The sequence below is a fragment of the Maylandia zebra genome, linkage group LG11, assembly GCF_041146795.1.
Source record: "Maylandia zebra isolate NMK-2024a linkage group LG11, Mzebra_GT3a, whole genome shotgun sequence".
Classification (NCBI taxonomy): domain Eukaryota; kingdom Metazoa; phylum Chordata; class Actinopteri; order Cichliformes; family Cichlidae; genus Maylandia; species Maylandia zebra.
In genome coordinates, this window is record NC_135177.1 from 16,718,529 (window position 1) to 16,739,048 (window position 20,520).

The 20,520-nt window shown below is 40.3% G+C and overlaps 1 protein-coding gene across 2 annotated transcripts in view; it reads left to right on the top strand.

Moving 5' to 3' along the window:
• Nucleotides 1–18,498, top strand: part of usp45 (ubiquitin specific peptidase 45) — a 35,407-nt gene extending 16,909 nt beyond the window's left edge. For both annotated transcript variants that reach the window (XM_004541641.3, XM_004541642.3), the window contains exons 9-18: nt 7,585–7,672; nt 10,783–10,864; nt 11,323–11,414; nt 12,118–12,174; nt 12,400–12,531; nt 13,652–14,312; nt 14,849–14,946; nt 15,061–15,147; nt 15,320–15,464; nt 16,593–18,498. In XM_004541641.3, coding sequence (XP_004541698.1) covers nt 7,585–7,672; nt 10,783–10,864; nt 11,323–11,414; nt 12,118–12,174; nt 12,400–12,531; nt 13,652–14,312; nt 14,849–14,946; nt 15,061–15,147; nt 15,320–15,464; nt 16,593–16,723 — 1,573 coding nt within the window. In that variant the 3' untranslated portion in view covers nt 16,724–18,498. The remainder of the gene's footprint in view (nt 1–7,584; nt 7,673–10,782; nt 10,865–11,322; nt 11,415–12,117; nt 12,175–12,399; nt 12,532–13,651; nt 14,313–14,848; nt 14,947–15,060; nt 15,148–15,319; nt 15,465–16,592) is intronic.
• The last annotated feature ends 2,022 nt before the right edge of the window (nt 18,499–20,520 follow it).

Below are 20,520 nucleotides of genomic sequence, written 5' to 3' on the forward strand. Positions count from 1 at the left end.
AAAGCAAAGGCATTCTGTACTTAAGTAGAAGTACAAATACTACTGGTAACAAATACTCCAGTAAAAGTTGAAGTACTGATACAACTTCTATACTCAAGTAAAAAAGCACAGGCTCAGAAATGCACTTAAAGTAACTTCTGTGGAGGATGCTTCTATTTTTATGCAAGGCTAACTGAACCTTGTGCTATATTAACGTAATGATAACATAATCTCAGTAGATTGAAATCACTTTCACTTTCGTCTAACTTTTTTCATTCTAATGATACTCATCTTGAATCAGAAGACAAAGAAGGAAAATAAAAAATGTGTATCTATTTTCTGTTGCCTACACTGTAGAGGGTCCTGCAGAGTATGTGGCAGTCTGAAGTCTAATCACTACCATCTATTCTGGTCCTGCCCAAAAATTAGGGTTAGGCAAGATATCCACAAATGTTTGAAAAAGATTTTCTGCACACAAATCCCCTTTGATTTCTTATATATGTACTTAGGCCTCCCAAATATAACTAATCCAGCAGATAAATATCTACTGAGAATTATGTTAATGTCAGCTAAGAAAACCCTGACAAGAAAATGGCTCCAAGCATTGGAAGGAATACAAGAACTGCACCATACTGTCTACCAAATATTTATAATGGTGAGGCTCACTATGTCTTTGCAGCTTTAAAGAGAGAAATTCAACAAACCCTGGTTTAAGTGGACCCAGTATATTAAAGAGATAAGAAGTAATTTTGTCTAAATAGCTTACCTTACCTAGTAAAACAACTATGAGGTGGAAAATGCCATCAAGACTGGGCCAGCTGTTTCCACCGGTCCTACTGTTCGGTTTGTTGGTTTCTTTCTTGTTTTTTTGTGTGTGTGTGTGTGTTTTGTTTTGTTTGCGGTTTTTTTGGTTTTCTTTTCTTTTTTTGCCTACAATTAAAATCACAACCAGATATTTATTTAAAAAAAAACATTTTACATAAAAAACATCTGGAAAATTCAATCGGGACATACCACTTCCATCTTGCTACAACTTTGAGGAGTTGAAATTGTTTGTCATATGTTTGTCTCCAATGTTTAGCAAAATTGCGTATGGACAAATACTATACATATAAATGCCAGGTTTCTTATTTTCAGGAATGTTATAACGCTCCTAATGTAAATACTTTGTGCAAGATAATCAATAAAAACTTACAAATATTTAAAAAATGTAGGGAGTAAAAGCAAAAAGTAGGCAGAAAAAAAAAACAACTTTCATATATCTGAAAATAGTACGTAAGCACAGTAAAAAAGTATCTGTACTTTGAGTACACAGATTTTATTGACAAACCTTTCAGACATTTTGAACTCTGGTTGTGTAATTGCGGACCTAAAATCACCAATCATCATACACCAGCTTCAGACTCCTGCCAATGTTTGGTTTCAGGGTCAGTGAAGTCTCTGCTGAATGCCTTTCACACACACTAACCTTGACGTACACGGAACATGCACTCAAATCACTGTACCGCTGTAGCTAGCCATTTGTAGTTCTCCTGCTTCTCTCCACATGGCTGTGCCACCTGTGTCGCATTTGATCCAAGGTCTGACAGACTGTGTGACAGGCAGACCTTGCTCTTACATGAAAAGTGTGGGTGTCTGGTTGGCTGACTTATTGGTTGAGCTTGGTACCCTGCTGGTTGGGTCCACCGTGTTTGTGTGTATGGAGGGGGCTGGGGCCTCACACTGTTTAGTAGTGCAGGTGGATGACCAGAGCATTTGACGTTGGATGACTGGATCGTTCTCTGGTGCGGCTTTTACAGTTATTCTGGTACCTAGCTTTTATCAGACAGACCTCTGTGGGTGTTTGTGTAGTGTGTGTTTGTGGGATGCCACCTCACCTGGCACCACCTCGCCCTGCAACGCATGCAGGCAATTGTGCATTCAGACAGCAAGCACTGCACACTCTTATGCACTCATACATGTCTAATTTCAAGTAGAACTAATCTATTCCACTAAAATACATTTGAATAGACAGATTTGACTTTAAGCTTCACCACACTTTATGCTACTCTTTGTTTAAACTGTATCAAATGATTAATCTATTCATTTTTCCATACAGCTTTATTGTAGTACAGTAAAATGACAGATTTAATACATTGTTTTTATGCTTCAAATGGCAAAGAGGTGGGAAACAGGGGATATGTTATTTTATTTTATTGCTCAATTACAGCGTTCATGTTTATTCCCAATGACAATAATATTTGATGCACTTTATTATCAATGTTTTGTTTTTATAACTTTTTTTTTTTTTTAGGTAAATTCAACTCACATAATCTAATACAGCGGTCTCCAACCTTTTTTGCGCCATGGACCGGTTTATGCCCGACAATATTTTCACGGACCGGCCTTTAAGGTGTCGCGGATAAATACAACAAAATAAAACTAGTACCGGTACCGAAAAAAAGAAGATTTATTCATAACACGCGTGAAAAGACCCAGGAAAACAGAGTTAACGATCAAAACGATAACAAAATAACGCTGAAAACCGATAAAAACCCTGAAAACCATACATTGCACACCTGAGCCTCAACTCTCGCAGCCCAGTACCAAACGACTCACGGACCGGTACCGGTCCGAGGCCCGGGGGTCGGGGACCGCTGATCTAATGGATAGAGATATAAGCATTCAAGTTATTGTATGTTGTAGCCTTTTACAGGTATGAAGTTTATGTAGACTTTTTGCATCCCATGGTGTAGTGGTTAACACATTCACTTGGCAGGTGAAAAGTTGCTGGTTTGCTCCAGCCAGAGACATAAATCCCCTTCATGGTTGCGTCAAACCAAACGTGCAGAGCTATTCGTTTTGGTGAACCCCTTGTTTATGGCAAGGAAGCAGGGATGACTGTTTTTGGTATCGCCATCTTGATGTCTTGAAGCCAAATTATCCAATTCAAAAAGTGAGGAACACTGAAGTAACGCATTCATCACACATCGCTTTGAAGCTGACGGACGGTTGTTTGTGGATAGCCAGGTTCCAGTGGTCTGGGCGAGCCTCTAATGTATGTACTATCACCTGGAATTGAGAGAAATTTTTCTTGGGTGTCGCCCACTTCCCATCGCCAGCAGTTATTTTGCTTGTAGTCACTTGTCTCTGGTCACAATTGCTGCAGATTCCTTTCAGGCTGTATGTAGTGTTCAATATATATTTATTTTTAATGAGGGGTTTTGTTTTGTCTGGGTTGTTTTTTTTTTGGGGGGGGGGGGGGGGGGGTTGTTTTGGGTTTTGTTTTTGTTTTTTGTTTGTTGCTTTTTTGTTAGTGTTGTGATTGGCAACTTAACTTTTTTAAAATTTACTTATACACCACAGAACATGCATGATTCTGAGCCTGATGATAGCCTGCGCTATCACCTGTTTTTAGACGACTCCTCACAGCAGCCTATCTACATTTACTCAGGCCTAAAGCCTTTGATCTGAAAGGCCAAGGCCAAGAACTGCTTGTTTACTGGGACATTTTTCTTTCTGTTGCAGCGACCTTTACAGTACCTGTACTCTGAAAATGTCCTGCCATCCTCTGCAAGTTCTTCTCACTCAAAGAGGATTGGGTCTGCCCTTGGCCTGTGAGGGCTAACAGCGCTTTTATCATTTCTTTATCAGTCTTTCCCTGTATGTTTGTGTTAGCACACTGCATAATGGGGCCTTCAGTCTGTGATCAGCACAGTTTAAATGGTTTTTTTCTACTTAGCAGGGGTTAATGATTATAGCCATGGCTGATCCAGTGTTTTACAGTATTCCCACGCAGAGCAGACTCTGATTTAGGCTTTACTCTCGGTAAAGGGAAGTAAATCTGCAGGCTGGAGCTGTTGTGCTTTGAAAATAAGGTAGAAGTTGGAATAAACAGCACTAATCTTCTGAATTATAATGACAAACACAGTCTGTTTCCGACACCTTGAAACAGCCATATGAGTCAACCTACTCTACTCAGCTCATCCTGAAGTCGAGCCCATTTTTGTGTTAAATGTGCGTGTGTTCACATGGATTTGACCTTAACCAGCTGAGTACCCCACAGCTTGCTTCCTCATCCTCCTGCCAACAGCACGGGGTCTGGTCTGTGCTCAGACCAGTGCCAAGCAGTGTGTGTCGGACGGCCAGCACCACACTCTGTATCTGGTGCCAGTGAGGGTCCCAGCTTGTACCCAGTGTACTACAAAGCCAGTCAGTGGCACAACTGGGAAAAAAAAAATTACAGACACAACTGTTTGTCTGTTTTCCTTTTTGGACCTGGACTTGAAATGTCTTAAGTATTAAAAATGACAATTTTTTGAGAATTTTCATCATTAATGTCCATCACTTTATCTGGATGCATTCGCTACACATGTGTAATGCACAATCTGGAGGAAAAAAGGCCACACAGAGGGCATTCATCAACACCTGCTTCTTTCAAGGACTGATTCCATTTTCAGGACAGCCACTGGACACTCTTGTGGTGCAAAAAAATGAAAAGTATGCTGGCTCTCTTCTCTGTCCGTGTACTGTGTCCACATACTCACATCTTTCAAAAATTGTTCATAAATAAGCCTTGTGAGAAGCCTTTCATCCCTGATAGAAATAGCACATGACAACAATGGATCCCATCTAGTGCTGGCATCCAGGTCACTTGCACATACAGCACACACCACATTAAAAGAAGAGAGACAGATTCAGAGTTGGTATAAAAATAAGAATAATAATTTTGACATGTGCACATATTCAAAGCTGGCATTGAAACTTTACATCCTTTCCCTCAGCTCTGCTGCTCTCTATCTGGTTTGTGAACACAGGACACCTTCGAATAATGATGTTGAGAGCTTCATGATCAAAACCAGAAAAATATGAATTAAAAGTACAAAGCCAATCTTTGATGGCGGTTCAGTGATTTTTTTTTCTTTGTATTTTTTCCCTGTTGCACTAGAATTTTTGTGCGTTTTTATGGAATATTTCAATAGGCATAAAATCTTTTTATATTACAGTTTCAAACATTGTGCCATTTCTCATTGACGAATCAACCTTTAAATACGTTACTGTGTCATGATATATGAGTTTTCTTTCTCTTATACAGCACTAGTATGTCAGCATCAGTGAGGGTGCAGACCAATCCATGTAGTCAGAATGAATGTTTTTGGGGGGTTTGTCTCTCAATTTCCCATTAGTGAAGTCAGTAGTTAAACTAACAATGTTCTCAGAGTGACAACAAATGTTTATTATTTTTAATTTGAAATTATTCATAGTGTTTAAATGCTGCAGTGAATGCAAACATTGAACTGCAATGTTTTAAAGCCGTCTAAGAGTAAAGGACTAATAATAATAAACGTGTGTGTGTGTGTGTGTGTGTGTGTGTGTGTGTGTGTGTGTGTGTGTGTGTGTTCGACTTGGGGGGAGCTTGTGTGGCCTTGTGTCTGGTACTAACTCATCCGGCTATTAATTGTGTTAGCACCGCAGCTGTTTGTATTGGCCAGATTGAGAGCAGGGCTACAGGGCCCTTCTGCTTTGTCTCCACTGGGATGAACTTCCAGACCTCCTCATTCCCACTGATACCAACCATGTGCATTCATTTTTTTTTCTTTTTCACTGCCTCTCTCTTTCCCCCCCTTTTTTTTCTGTCTCACGCATTCTCCTCTCTGTTTTGTCTTCATATTTCTCTCTTTTAGTTGATCAACAAATTCAGTTGGCAAAGCTAGATGGAGGCATTCCTTTACTTGCTGCTCTTCCTGGAGGCTCGCCAGTAAATAACATATGTTCTCTGTACCATCTTCACCCCTGCACGTTGCCTTCTGTTTGCACAAAAAGAGGCATGAAAGACAGAGATTAGGATAAGATGCGAGTATGTGGGGCAACTTTGATCTCCTCCAGATTTACAGGTTCTGACCTGTGTTGAAGAGAGGTGCTTGGCCATTTCTCTCCTGGACATCCATTTGTTCATGGCAATGTGTCAAGGGTGTAAAAAGCTGTTTTGGTCTGAGTGATCTTCCCACATAAGTAGGATTAGGAATGTCATTAGGAGAATGTATTGGTCAGAATTTATATTTGACACACTGCATTCCTTTTTAATAATTATAATAGGATTAACTGCTTTCATCAGACAGGAACAGGTGTGCAGCATTCCTATTCAGAACATTTTGGCAAACAAAGAAACTTAACATACAAAGATCATAGCATAGCAAAAGCTCCACAATGGCTTGAAAGGAGTTAACCCACTACTACGCACTGCCCACCTCTGACCACCCTCAATGTTGTCTAATCAGGAATGTGGCCTCTCAGTATGTGTTATCCCTGTTGAACCAACCTGTCCTTTGGTTATGTGGTTGCCTCGGCCCAACAGGTTGCAGTAGCTCCAACCTTGGCTACCCATCTGCCCCTGGCATCTGTCCTCACATCTGCTTCACCGTGGACAGCCAGGGGTCGGAGCCAAGGAGAGCCTCCCCTCTAACCACTCTAATGGTGTCCATTCGCTTTACCAAGAAGATTTGTGCACAGCAGAAAGTCTGTTTTGTGGAAGTATCCAACATAGAGGAGTGGTGACTTGCCTATGAACCTCTTCTTATATTGCTTAGAGAGCTTCATTGTATTTATTTTTTACTTTTTTATGGATGGAAGAATGGTATTTAATAAGACTTATTTAAATCTTTTTTTTTTCATCCAGTATAATTTTTTTTTTTTTATAATAAAGTATAATGAATTTATAATTTATTGAAGTTCAGTGTAATAAGCAACTGCTTTCACAAAAAGAAGATGTTTAATTTTATCTGAGGGGGACCTGCTTTCACACAGTTCATTTGCTAGTAGCAAATAGGTGTTCATCCTGGTAATGGGGTTACTCAGATGGAGCTAGAGCTCATCTGGTGGTCTGTTCACAATTCACATTCACTAAAATTGCTCCTCCTCCTACAGTTTTGGTCAGAATATAATCAAACATGTGATCACTGTGTGTGAGTTCACCCAACCTGTGCTCAAGCTCAAGGTTGTTTTTGTGGTTTTATGAGCACCCAATTATGATGTACTGAACAATATTCTATTCAGGCCATTTAGTGAAGTTGTTAACCTAAGATCCTGGATATGACTGTTTGCAAGCGTCCTCGACTTCTCGGTGGATTTTAATTCTCATTATATTGCTAACATGACTGTATGAAGAAAATATTCTGTCCACCAAAATAACTTTAACAAATTGTTTGTTGGTCCTTTAAGTGTATAAGTTTTATACTGCGTCCACCTGGATTGTGAAAGGAGGCGTTATAGTGGCAGATAGGATTTCACAGATCCAGCAGTGAAAACTCTTGAGAGACCTTGATGCACGGTTTCTTCTTTTTGCGTGTTTTGCCATGGATTCTAATTGCTTTGTGTTCAGTGGTTTTCTTCTAGACTCGATAACGTGTTCAGTTTTTGTGCACAAACAACAGACTCTTTTGAGTCAGATTCACTCCCACGTTTGATGTTGTCACTGTTTTCACAAACATCCATCCTTCAGTTAGTCTTAACTTTGTTTTCTGGGTGTTTTTTTTTGTTTTTTTTTGTTGTTTGTTTATTTTGTTTTTGGGTTTTTTGTTGTGTTTTTTTTTTTTTCTAAAAAAAATATATGTTTCTGTTTTTCTCCAGAGCTCCATGCTTCAAGGGCTACCAACAACAAGACAGCCAGGAGCTTCTGCACTACTTACTGGACTCCATACGAGTAGAAGAAACTAAAGTACGCCTTCATACATAATAGGCTTTCATGTATTTCAATAATCCATACGATTTTTCTAAGCCCAGAATAAGAATTGGGCGATGTTTTGTTAGATTATGTTCTTCAATCAAGCACAAAGTGTTTGTGGTTTATTTTTGTCGTCTTCATTCAGGTGCATTTAGAACATTTTGTATGAGATAAATTTGCAGAAAATATGAACAACATGAATACATATTAAGGTTATAGCAAACATTAAGGCAATAGATTTATGTGTTTTAGTTTCAATGTGCTTAGGTATAGTTTTCTGCTGACTAGGAAATATGTGATACAAAAACAAGATTTAATTTCCGTCTAGATTCCTTCAGCCTCCTCTGTTTCGAGATTATCTGCTGTTTTTAGCTCACTTTGTGGAAGTCCCTTTCTGTCCTCTTACATTTATGCTTTGCAATGGGTGTTGAATCACCTGCAGTATGTCCAAAAATTGACCTTTTAACCTAAATTTAAATTCTGGGGAAGTGAGAATTTTGTTCTTTTTGCCACACAAAACTTGTGTGTGCTGGATCAAAGTTGCTGGCACTGCAGTTCAAGTTTTCACCAAACTCTTGTCTTAAAAACATCAAAGTCTTACAAAGGGAGCTCTGTCTTGACAGTCTGAGCCTGCTGGATGAATTTATGGTACACCCTTTTAATGTCTGGAAAAAACCTAACATAAGCTTGCTTCTGGTCATGCTGCTGCTGCCTTCAGTCTTGGATGCTGCAGACTCTTTCAGTGAAGAGTGCTGTTTGGTCTCTGGGTCATGGCCACAGACTCAGCTCTTATTGCCAGTGAGAAAAAACATCGGGTCAGTTAGACACAGAAGTTGATATTTACTTGTGGAAATTATCAGAATAGGACTTCCATGACTGAAAACGAACAGCTAAAGTTGGTGATCAGGGAGTCGACCTTGAAGGGGAAAGTAGACAAATTTAATGGATTTTATCTATTGACTTATTTTTTGTATGAGCAGAGTGACAAACATGATCACACCTCATGTCAACATATAAATATCCAAACCTAAATTGGATGGATAACACAAAGTACAACCTCACAGAGGTGCTTGATTTTTAAAGTTTGCTCAAACACTCAGCTCGATTGCTTTAAAAAAAAATGCACATTAGTAACTTGGTGATGATAGTTCAATCTCACATGCTAATAATTAAGTTAAAAAATGCATCGGAATAATTCAGATGGTTGATTTTTAGCTCCAGCGGTATTACAACTGTGTTTATTTCAAAAGCCATGAGGAGCTAATCATTGTCTTACTTGTTGTTAGTCCTATCAACTGCTCCACATATGCATTGTGCTGTAATTCAGTAAAGATCTTAAAACTTATCCTAGATGGCTATCACCATAAGACATTCATCTGTGTTTTTGTGGGTGGCTTTGTTCGCTCACATAAACCCATGTCATCTTTAGCCAGCAGTTGTGGTCAAAGCTTATGGTGCCATGTTTTTGGCAAGTACAGAGAACCCCTGCCCCCACAACCCTTCATGGGGCAATTAGGAGACCCCACAACAGCCCATTGGAGGGCTTAGCTGGCCCCTGTGATCCCACCAGTGGCTGTGTGAAACCAAGGAGGAGAAGTTAGCGGGTGTGTTTAGTGGTCAGCCCCGGGCCCACGAAAGGGCCACGGGCTCGGCTCCCCTGTTCCCATTCAAACTTGTGAACAGTAACAGTTGTGCCACTTAGGGGACTTGCAAGTGGCATAACCGGCATCATTGTGTGATCTTGGGAAACCCACAGCTGCTGAATGAGCTCCAGGGCCGTCCCATTGTGCTTGAGGGTCGCCCACAGCCTCCTCCCAAACACACATGCACACACACTCATCAGCCCGTCTCCCAATCCAATCAAGGAGGTAAAGAGGGAGGGGGGGTATGGCCTCCGCTATTCATTGACTCAGAAACTCATTTATGCAGCACATTCAGAGATTCAGTGGCATTTTAATCCTACATTAGCGAATGCCTTTTTTAAAACTCATAAGTCATACCAGTTGCTAATCTTTCTTGTAAAAATCAAAGCATTATTATTATCCCGTGTTCTCAAACAGAAAAACAGGATGCACACATCAATTCATGAAACGTTGATTCATTCATAACTGGAATAAACCCATTTGCTTCTTATTTGTATGAACACACAAATTGAATATTAGTGATAGTACATCCACATCATTGTGTGTGTGTGTGTGTGTGTGTGTGTGTGTGTGTGTATAAGAGAGCGGGAGAGCCACGATATTGTGTTCCTCTGTGTGTAGCCAACCTTTTAGAGGCCCTAAGTGTTTGTGTTTAATGGCCATTAGTATCAGAGATCTGAATATGCTAATTTAGACCCAGTCAATTATCACCAATTAGCTGAGATGGGAGGTATTACCCTCCCAGGGCATGGACTGTCCTTCTTTGCCCTGTCTTCATTTTAGTTTCCACCCCTGCACACTTGTACCAACTCTCTTCACGCCCCCCGACCAGATTCCCCTCCCTTTGGCCCATCCTGTGTGAGACAGTGCATGCTGTTACTTTTGGGGGAGAGAGATAGAGAGCATGGGGGTTACTGGTAATTAATTAGTAGGAGAGCCACATCCTGGTTTGACCACGCTCCCTGAATGAGGTGCAGACTGGCCGGGCTGGGATTAACAGGGTTTTTTGACCTAAATAGCCAGTGCAGTGTGTGGGTCCCGGGACAATGGGGGCCGACTGGTCTCGACTCAGACATGGACCATGGCCAATTATCTATTGATTGGTGCTTTACTGTGGCTGTGCCTCTTCACAGCTCTCTCACAACACACTCACTGACCATGTCACCTCCAATAAGACAACGACACACACACGAACATGCACATTTAATTAAGTGATTTACATGATAACATTTTTGGACAAGCACAATAATTATTTTACACTAATGATGCTTATAATGGGTATACCTGTCAGGCTCAGCTGCAGGCGAGATTGTGATATGTCAATAATGGATGTAATAAAGAGAATTCAAGAAATATCCCCCCAAAAATGCATTTTATTTGCATCATTTATATAATTAATTTGATTTATGAATATTACCTCAAATGTGACTTCTAGTATTTTTCTGGTTTTGTTATATGCAGAGGGTGAAAGCAGGCATTTTAAAGGCGTTCAACAATCCTACAGAGAAGACAGCAGACGAGGAGACCAAACGCCAAGTCAAAGGTTCGTATGGAGGCGGCACACGGCAGAGATCAATAGTTCCATCTTGTGGCATTTGGAGGAAATGCAGTTAATTTACTCCTGAAGCAGAGGACAGTTTCATGAAGAGAAGAATAAACATCCTCATGTTTTAGCGCACCCTTCCAGTTGTGTATCCAAAATTGATTGTGTATAATCAGTTATTTATACAGCAGCTAATAAATTTAAATAGTTAATTATGATCTGTGTCACTTGTTTTTTATTGACCCATGTTCTTCCTTTGTCTCAGCAGTGAAAGTAGTCCTTTATTTGCACTTTTTGATCTCATTAATTCTCAATAGTGATTGTAAATTGTGATGCTTAATAGTGTTTAAAATGGAAATTATAGTGTTGAAAATTTTGAAGGTAATCTTGTAACAGCAATAATCACAATTTTCATGCATAAATAATAAAAGAAAACCTTTTGTCTTTTTCTCCATCAGCATACGGGAAAGAAGGTGTGAAGATGAACTTTGTCGACCGCATCTTTGTCGGCGAGCTCACAAACACAATCATGTGTGAAGAGTGCGAGCACGTAAGCGAGTGAAATAAAGCAAAGGACCTGAATAGTCGGGAAGAACCAATCAGGCACTGCTCTGTAGGGTTTTTTCCCCTCTGTAGAATTAGAACGTATGAAGCACATGAGGGTTGACAAGCTGGCATTTCTTAAACCAACCAGCTCTGACACGAGTCGCTTTTTAATAGCCGTGTAACCTAGTTAGGACTCATTGTGAGACATTTCATGCCTTAATTATTTGATTTTTTTTTTGCTTTGAATGATTGTCACAGGAGCAGCACTGGTATTTTTCAGTTAGTCAGAAATTGGCAGACATTTATCTCTAACCAGAAATGAAAAGACAACAAAACTAAGCAACAAGATTTCTTTACCAGCTGTGACGTCCAGGAAACATTCCAGAATTAATCAGAGGTAACAAATGGAAGTCAGTGGAAAAACAAACATAAATCATTTCAAGGACCAGCTCGAATACCAACTGTTTACAGCAGGCATTTACAGTAAATTGTGGAAGCTTAGAGTGGTTAACAAAGCACATGCCTCTATGCAAACTAAAGAGTATCATTGAAGATGGAGAGCAGCAGGTGTGGAGCTAAGAAAGAGGAGAGGAAATGAAAGCATTTTCAGTCATCTTCTCTTAGACTGCAGCAGAACTATGATTTTAACTGTTGAAGAGATTAAAAGTTTATATCATGACACTGACTTGCAGTTATTTATCTTTCAGATATCCACAGTAAAGGAAGCCTTCATTGACATCTCTTTGCCCATTATAGAGGAGAGGGTGAGCTGCTGTAAATTACATTCATTGTGGATCATTTAAAGGATACAAATTAACTCTCTGAGACAGTTTGAGCTGGTAGTTATCTCACAGATTGCTGGGTTAGTGGTGCATTTCTCTGTTGTATGTTTTGTTTTGTTTTTTACTGGCCAACCCCATCTGCTGAAATCAGTTCAAAGTCCTTGTTGAAACGTTTTCTTTGCACCTTCATGTTTTTGTTGTGCTCAGATATCAAAACCTTCCAACCCTGGTAGGCTGGGGAAGGGTACCCGGGAGCAGGAGAGCCACACAGCTCACAGTGAGCAGGTTCCTTCTGCAACACACTCTGTCAACAGAAATACCAGGAAGCTGAGTGGACAGGTGAGACTGTTGTACAGGTCTATTCTGCTCCTTTTCTTGAGCATCATTATTATTATTATTATTATTATTACCGCTGCCAAGAAGGTTATGTTTTTGGTAGTGTTTGTGTGCATGTTGTTCTGTCTAGAAATGCAATCGTATGGACAGTTTTGAATGAATTCTCCTAAAACTTTTTCTGGGTGTAGATATGTGTTAGCAATCCATTGAAATTTGACCATGAATGGCAACCACCAAGATCTGCAAGACCAACTTATTATCTGCAAATTAACAAAAAGCCTTAGAACTTAGGAACTATGATTCTTACAAGTATGGTGTGTATTGTCAACATATAGAAAGTACTATAAAAATATTACAATTTATTGACCTCAGGGTCAAAGTGATTAATAATGCTATTTAAAGAGCTAGAGCTATTTAATACATTTTGAGTATAGTTGATTTTCTTCTGACTTTATATGCATTACAGTAACAGTTATAACAATTCAAATACACGGCATTAATTGTTTTGGGGTTTTTGTTTGTTTGTTTTTTTAGGAAAAGAAAATAATAACGTTTTTTTTCTTCTAACTAAAGATTGAAACAATGTCCACATAAATAAAGAAAACTAAAGAATAATTGTACTCATCATCGAGTACATTATAATGGGGTTCACCAGGATAAATAACAAAACCAAACTACAAACTTCTCAAAGTACCTTTAAAAAGAACAAAGGAAACAAACTGAATATATAGAAAATGCAATGCTGTTCTCTGAAAAGTAAATACTGCCCAGAGAGTGAGCTGCCTTGGCAGAGGTTTTCTCTCTCAGAGTGCTTCTGGTTGTCCTTGTTATGATCTTGGTCTTTTCTCTTTCCTTTATATGAAAACTGCTGTAGGTATTTGGTTTCTCTGACATTGGTTTCTGTTTTTCTAATGCATGATTATGCATTAGATGGACTGTTGTGGTTTTTAGTTTTGGTGAGAGTTCCTTTAGAAAGACTCTTAGAATGCTTGTGTACAGATATGAGAATTGTATTTTATTTTTTTTAATGAATGAGAATTTAAAATAAAAATGCAGTATCCTGTGTGCATCCAGTCTTCAGTGTGCATGATAATGATAATGTACTTGTTCTTCCTTTCCACAGAAGCAACAGAGCAGGAGGTCTTCCAGCTCTGTGGAGGAGAAAGGAGCAGGCTTTAGTGGGGACCGACCAGAGGACGAAGGTGTTGCAGGTGGATCAAGCCACTGCGTCTCAGTTTGTAAGATGGCGGCTGCCGGCAGCCTGTCGGACGGCAGCGAGAGAGACTCGGGCGCTCAAGACAGCAGCAATGACGCCGACAGCGAGGCCTCTGAGAGCGAGTGGACGCCACGTTCCTCCAACCAGAGCCACAGGCACATGTCTACCCCATCATCCACCTCCACCCTCACTCCGTCCCCTACGCCTGTCTCCGCCTCATCTCCTTCTTCATCGTCTTCCACAAGGCAAGGCGGCGCTGTGGAACAGCTAGTTAGCGCCGTCTCTAAAGTCAACCTGAGCTTCAGCTCTGGGGACTGCTCTCCATCTGCACACTGTTCTCCAGAGGAGCACGGAGAAACACAGAGCCGAGACAATCTCCACCATCAGCACCACCAGGGGGCCTTCCAGGCTCTGTCCCACAGTTACACACCCAGTTCCAAGGAGTGCTCCATCCAGTCCTGCCTCCACCAGTTCACCTCTGTGGAGCTGTTGATGGGCAACAACAGGCTGCTCTGTGAGAGCTGCACTGAACGTAGGATGAAGCAGCTGCGCAAGAGCAGCTCAGCAGGTAAAAGAAAACAAGCATCTGGAAGCAGAGTACAATGCTTTGAGGATGAGGAACCAGCATTTTCTTTACAAGCATATTTTAAATTATTTCCAGATTATTGTACATTTGAATCCCAGACCACAGGTTGTCTGTATGCTACACGCAAAATCTTCCATCGGAGTATTCTTCACATTCTTTACAGTTGGTTGTGTGGAGTTGGTATTTTTGTCGTTGTGGGTGGGAAAGAATAAAAACATACACAGAAAATTGTCTGTCCAATCCTGTAGCGGTCCACTTCTTTGTAGTGTGAGTCATAACATACACAGAGCTGAAATCTCAGGCCTTGGATCTGGGGACTCACTCTCATGAGCTGCTGCATGTCTTCACATATCAGGCTGCTGCTCTAAAACGACCGCTCAAGTTTGAACAGACGTCCAGGAATCCATACTGCCCATACTGAGTGGCTGATATTATTTTGGCTTGCTTCTGTGTTTGTCTAAATTACTCAAGTAGTTAATAGTTGTAGCTGACATTACTGTGTTTTTGTGTTTGCATAGATAAGAAAGTGGAGAAGGTTTACACCAGCGCTAGGAAGCAGATGCTCATATCCTCACTGCCTCCTGTCATCACATTGCACCTGAAACGCTTCCACCAGGTAGGCAGCCATAACTCTGTTTTCTTCAGCAAAATCATCAGTAAGTTTGAGAGCCTAATTGTTGATTGGTGTGTGTACGTGTGTGATTTTGTTGGTTTTTTTCTCTCCTTTAAGGCAGGGATGAACCTCCGTAAGGTGAACCGCCATGTTGACTTTCCTCTGATCCTGGATCTGGCTCCTTTCTGCTCTGCGTCCTGCAAGGTTTTACAGTTTAAATTTTCTGAAAACTTTCCTGCACCTTCAGATTTTTTCTGTGACTACATCACTTTGTTGGTTCAGCTTGTAATGAAAGTCCTTGGTTGGTGGTAGTTTTTTTTTTTTTTAAGTTTAGTTTTACTTTTTGCTAATCTTTCTTTCTTTTTTTTCCCACTAGAACCTGGCAGTCGGTGAGCGTGTCCTCTACAGCCTGTACGGGATTGTCGAACACAGTGGCTCAATGCGTGGAGGCCACTACACTGCATATGTAAAAGTGCGCGCTCCACAGAGGAAAACAGAACAACAGCACAAGAACCTGTCAGGTCAGGGGCCAGCTCTCCTGAGCTCTTTCAAGACCTTCTATCTGTTATTTTCTTTCTGTGTTTTTGTAAGCTTAGTCAGTGTTTTGGCGATAAAACCCTGACTCCCCTGTAACCTCAAAGATGTCCTCCACAAAGAGCAGGTTGAATGGAAGTTTTTTGTGTTCTTTGGAGCCATGTTTTTCCTCTTTCCCTCTTTCATTTTCTTTTTATATCGTGTCCAGGTTTGCAGAAAAGCTGAAAAATAGCTGAAAACCTCAAGGAAGAAGTTTTCCTTGCTGCTTCCAAAATAATGTTAAGAAATTATGTCTTACAATAGGAGCTTTTAGTTGGCGATGACACACAGGTCTCACATCTCTACAATGAATGCTGACAGACTGGTGAATCGAGCAATTTCTTATCTTAAGGCCTTGTGACATCTCTATTAAATGAAAGTTTGTCTTCCTCAACATTTCTTCTTCCTGCTATAGCTGCTCAATGTAAAAGTATTAAAGTAACTTACTACAATAATTTCATTTTAACTCAGCTAAGCTTGAAAGTATTATTTTGTATATATAATCATGCTTTGCTTTTTTTCATGTGAGAGTAGTTGGTAAAAAAATTTATCTTATTGCCAACATGTCTGCAGGTCCTTTTTAAAAATGTGTTTTAATTAAAGACTTTAAAAAGTATTCAGGTTTTTTTAATTTATGCAGTCTTGTTGCTATAACACGCAGGTAATAGCAGTGAGTTAGCCTGTTGTAATCTGTGACCTTGTTATTTGAGGCTTTCTGTCTGTTTACTTGATGGCCCTGGTCTTACCACTTAGTTACCATAAATCGAGTGTTGTCAGCTCTCAGAACAGAGTTTAAAATGCCCCTTGTGACATTTTGAGGGTTATATAAAGTTTCATCCATTGTAACATATAGAAAATAAGAAGAGCACAATGAGTCCACTTTGAGCTAGTTTCAGCACTCCTTACTGGCTAGCATTATTTTAGCTTTGTTGCTATGGAAGCATGAAGTGACAGCTTGTCCCAATATTTACTCCCAGTAACCCAGTATCTCCTTGTATTTCCACCCCCCGACTCCAGGAGGAGCCTTTATGCCTCACGATGTTGACACTGTGGGTTTTGTTTTTGTTTTTTCCCAGGTGCCAGGGACACCTGCAGCAGCTCCCAGGGCCAGTGGGTGTATGTCAGCGATACCACAGTTCAGATGGTACCAGAGTCAAGGGTACTCAACTCTCAGGCATATCTGCTCTTCTATGAGGAAATCCTCTAACATGACAGAAGAAAGTATTTATCTCTAGAAAACCTCCTTTTGCTTTGTGTTGTTTTTGCAGAAGCCTGTAAACTCCTCTTACTGTATCTTTGGGTGTTTTGGAGGCAAGAAAAGGGAAGGATTTCACTGTATACACCTTTGTATTACTTAAATTGGCACCTTTAAATATTGTAGATGTATAAAGGATAAAAGGATTTTATTTTGTGGCTTAGAGATTTTCATTCATGTTCTGTTTTTTATTATTATTAATATCATCATTACTATGAAAAGCCTGCTCTTTAAAAAGAGGCTAGGTGAAAACCAGAGTGTTATTGAACCTGAGCTGTAACCCAAATGTTACGGTCTGTCTCAGCCACAGTCACGTGCCTGAGATGTAAAATGCATGATAGTTTACAACTATAACTAACTGGAAGTGGCAGAATTTTACTGCATGCTAACCTGTACCCGGCGCCTATGAGTTGGTGTCGGTTGCGTGTATTTGTGTGGGTGAGTGAGCGAGAGACCAGTGAATGTAGTTTGAAGGTGCTGTGTACCATTTTCACATCAGTAAATGATCGCCAGCTTAAATCAGACTTGGCAGTCTGGTTGTGTTATGAATGTAAATGCTCCACACAAAATATTTGAATTGTGAGGCAATGGCTTCAGTGAGAGCGTGATCATTAGTGACAGTAAAGACGAATATAGACGAGGAGGAGCCGAGAAGCAGCATTCTGTGGAGTTCACTGGAATCTGTGTTTGTACATTTGAGACACCCAGTCTGAAAAATCAGCCTTGGCTCTGTTGACGCAGGATACACACTGGCTTAACATACTGACTGAAGTTGCCACACAGCACCTTTAAAGAAGTAGCACAACATTATTCTACTTCGGCCTTTTTCAAAAGGATTGTTTTCTTAAAATCAGAATGTATAAATGTCTGACTATCAGTGAATTGAATTTGCCAAAGACAAGTTTGTTTGGTTTTTTATTTCTGCGGCAAGTTTGAGCTGAGTTTCTTTAACATACTCTCCCTCAAGGTCATCGGTGTAGTTCTCCCCCCCCGCAGGCAGGCGCACTTGATGTTTATCGCATCACGCATCACTTCTTCTGCCTTCATTGTATTTCAGCTCCACCCGAACACACGAAAGTGTCAGACAGTCAGCACCACAACAGACTTGCTCTTCATTCTCTAATGCCATGAATAAGCTTGAGCATAAAAGAAGAAAAAAATGAGAGAAACATGTTAGAAAACAGTTTAAAGGCTTAAAAAAAGGCTAATAAGAAAAACCTCTTTCTGTAATGTGCATGGGTTGATGTTCTAATGAATGTATTGCCTATTCTTCAAATGTCCATGACAAATGACCTGTTTTTTGTTTTTCTATGAAAATATTTTAGATTCAACTACTTTTATTTCTCCTGCTTTGCCAAACGATTAGACAGAAAAGAGTTCAACGTATGCATCCGAGTTTATGAATTATGTTCGACTGCGACAGAAAAAATACAAAATCTGTGCCTCTCTTCACGGTTAAGAAACCCGTGGATGGTGAGAAGACAACTTGCAATCATATAAAGAGGGATATGCGTGGGTTATTTATGTACAGTATTGCTTACTGTAAGCAAAAACAGTACTGAGTGTATGTAATTGTACATATAGGACAATACAAAACTCATGGTGCTCCAGGCGTGCAGGGTTTCCTTCCTCAAGACAAATTCTTGCTCCCAGAAAAATATTTAAATTTGCTTATGGAATGAACATAAAACATAATGTATAAAAATAAACCTAATTTATGAACAGTATATTCAACGATATTCTTTTTTTTTCTTTAAGCTTCTCTTGTGCAACAGCTCTAGTAGTAGAAAAGAAATCACAATAGATTTAATGTTTTCTGCTGCTAAATTGGTGTCATGCTGGGTTTTGTTTTTTGGGTTGTTGTTTTTTTTTTTTTTTTACTGCAAGCAAGATGTCGTCGACAGTCTCCCTCTTCCTATCTCGGCTGTCACTGCGGATCCCGCCGTGCCACATTCAGCCAGTCTTCGCCCGTTATCGGCCGTGACGGGTGCAAAGCAGCACTGCTTCAGAACATGTCGGGAGCTGGTGAAAAGGAGGTGGGTGTGGAATCAGGAAAAAGGGCAACGTCCAAAGACATTCGCCCCGCGCGTTCTCTCACTCCCACACGCTGTGACATCCCGGCTGTGCGGCTGGAACATAGAACATGTTGTCAAACCGCCACCAAACAAGACGAGTAAATCTTTTCTGAAGTGCGTTTGTCTATTTTTAAAGGGGGGCTTTTGGCTGGAGGACATGCTGCTGAGGCATTTGATGTGATTTAATCTTGTGTAATGAAAAGCGCCCTCCCTCTGCATGAGACAGTTTTAAGAAACTAATAAGGTGCTGCTGTGGAGCTCGTCTACCAGCAGTGAAGGTTAAATTTTTACTGCTCTCACTGTCAGCCTGGCCCAGCTGCACACCACGCTGCACATGCACTCGCTAATGTATAACACGCTCAACACGTTTTCACATGGAAGCATTCACACACTTGGACTGCACACGCCTCAGGCTTTGTTCTTCACAGGGAAAATGTACCAACACTATACCAACAGAGTACACGATGGTATTAAATCACACCTGCACACGACCTCTTCAAACACACGACATGTTCTCATAAAGTGCTTCAGTTCTGTTTTAGGAAAAATAGTGGGCTCCATCCAGTCTGTTTAATGCTGGAATCCTGCTGATTATGGCTTAATTTATACATGCCAATAAATAAGTCTTAAATTATGCAGTTTGAACCTCCAGAATGACACTAGCACCTGTTTATGCTCAGCAAATGGCTCGATTCCCAAATGGACACAGCAGGTGAAATAAGTATTGAAAGCATCACAGATTTTAGGTAAAAGGAAAAAACATTTCTAAAGGTGCTATTGACATGAAAGTCTTACCAGATGTTGGTAACAATTCACACAGGGAAAAAGTTTTGAATGCAAAGAAAGGTACAGAAAAACCAGAATCAGCAAGTGTTTCAAAGGGGGGGGTTTAGCAAGGTGATGATCCCAAACACCATCAGGGAAACGCAAATGGTTTCAGAGAAAGAAAATAGTGCTGCTAAAATGACGCAGCCAATCACCTGACCTGAATCCAACTGAAAGAACGAAACCTCTTGTGTGTGCTCCAATTGTGGGAATTTTGGAAAAACTGTGGTGCATTTGATGGCACCATAACATCACATCAACAAGGTCATGGGTTTGAATCTCCTGTGTGGAGTCTGCATGCTCTCCATTTAATGCCTGGGTTCTTGCCAGGTGCTCCAACTTCCTCCCACAGTCCAAAGACATGATTGGGGTTAACTGGTGATTCTAACTTGGCTGTAGGTGTGAGCTTGAATGGCTGTCTGTGCAGCTGGGATAGGTTCCAGCCCAACTGTGACCTTGAAATGGTTAAGCAGGTGAAAATGAATGGAAGAATTTTCAGAATATAAATATGTCTGAGTTATTTATTTTTAATGTGAACACCAACATTGCTTCATTCTTCTGTTACTCAATATCATAAGCCTTAAACTGGTGCTGTTTGCTATTAAACCTATGATATTCCCCATGATACTGATGCTAAAAGTTAGTTATTAATAAAGCTTTGTGAAACAAAAGCTCTGCCACTTGGTTTGGGTGTAAGATTGATTTGCTTGCCATTTGTAACAGCGTTTTACAGCTGTGCGAATTTCATGTGGGTATCTCCTGTACTTAAGAAAGTAATGAAGGTGAAAAATACTCAAAAAGAGAACACAAATTAGGAAGAACCAAATTTCGACCCAGCATCTTGAACAA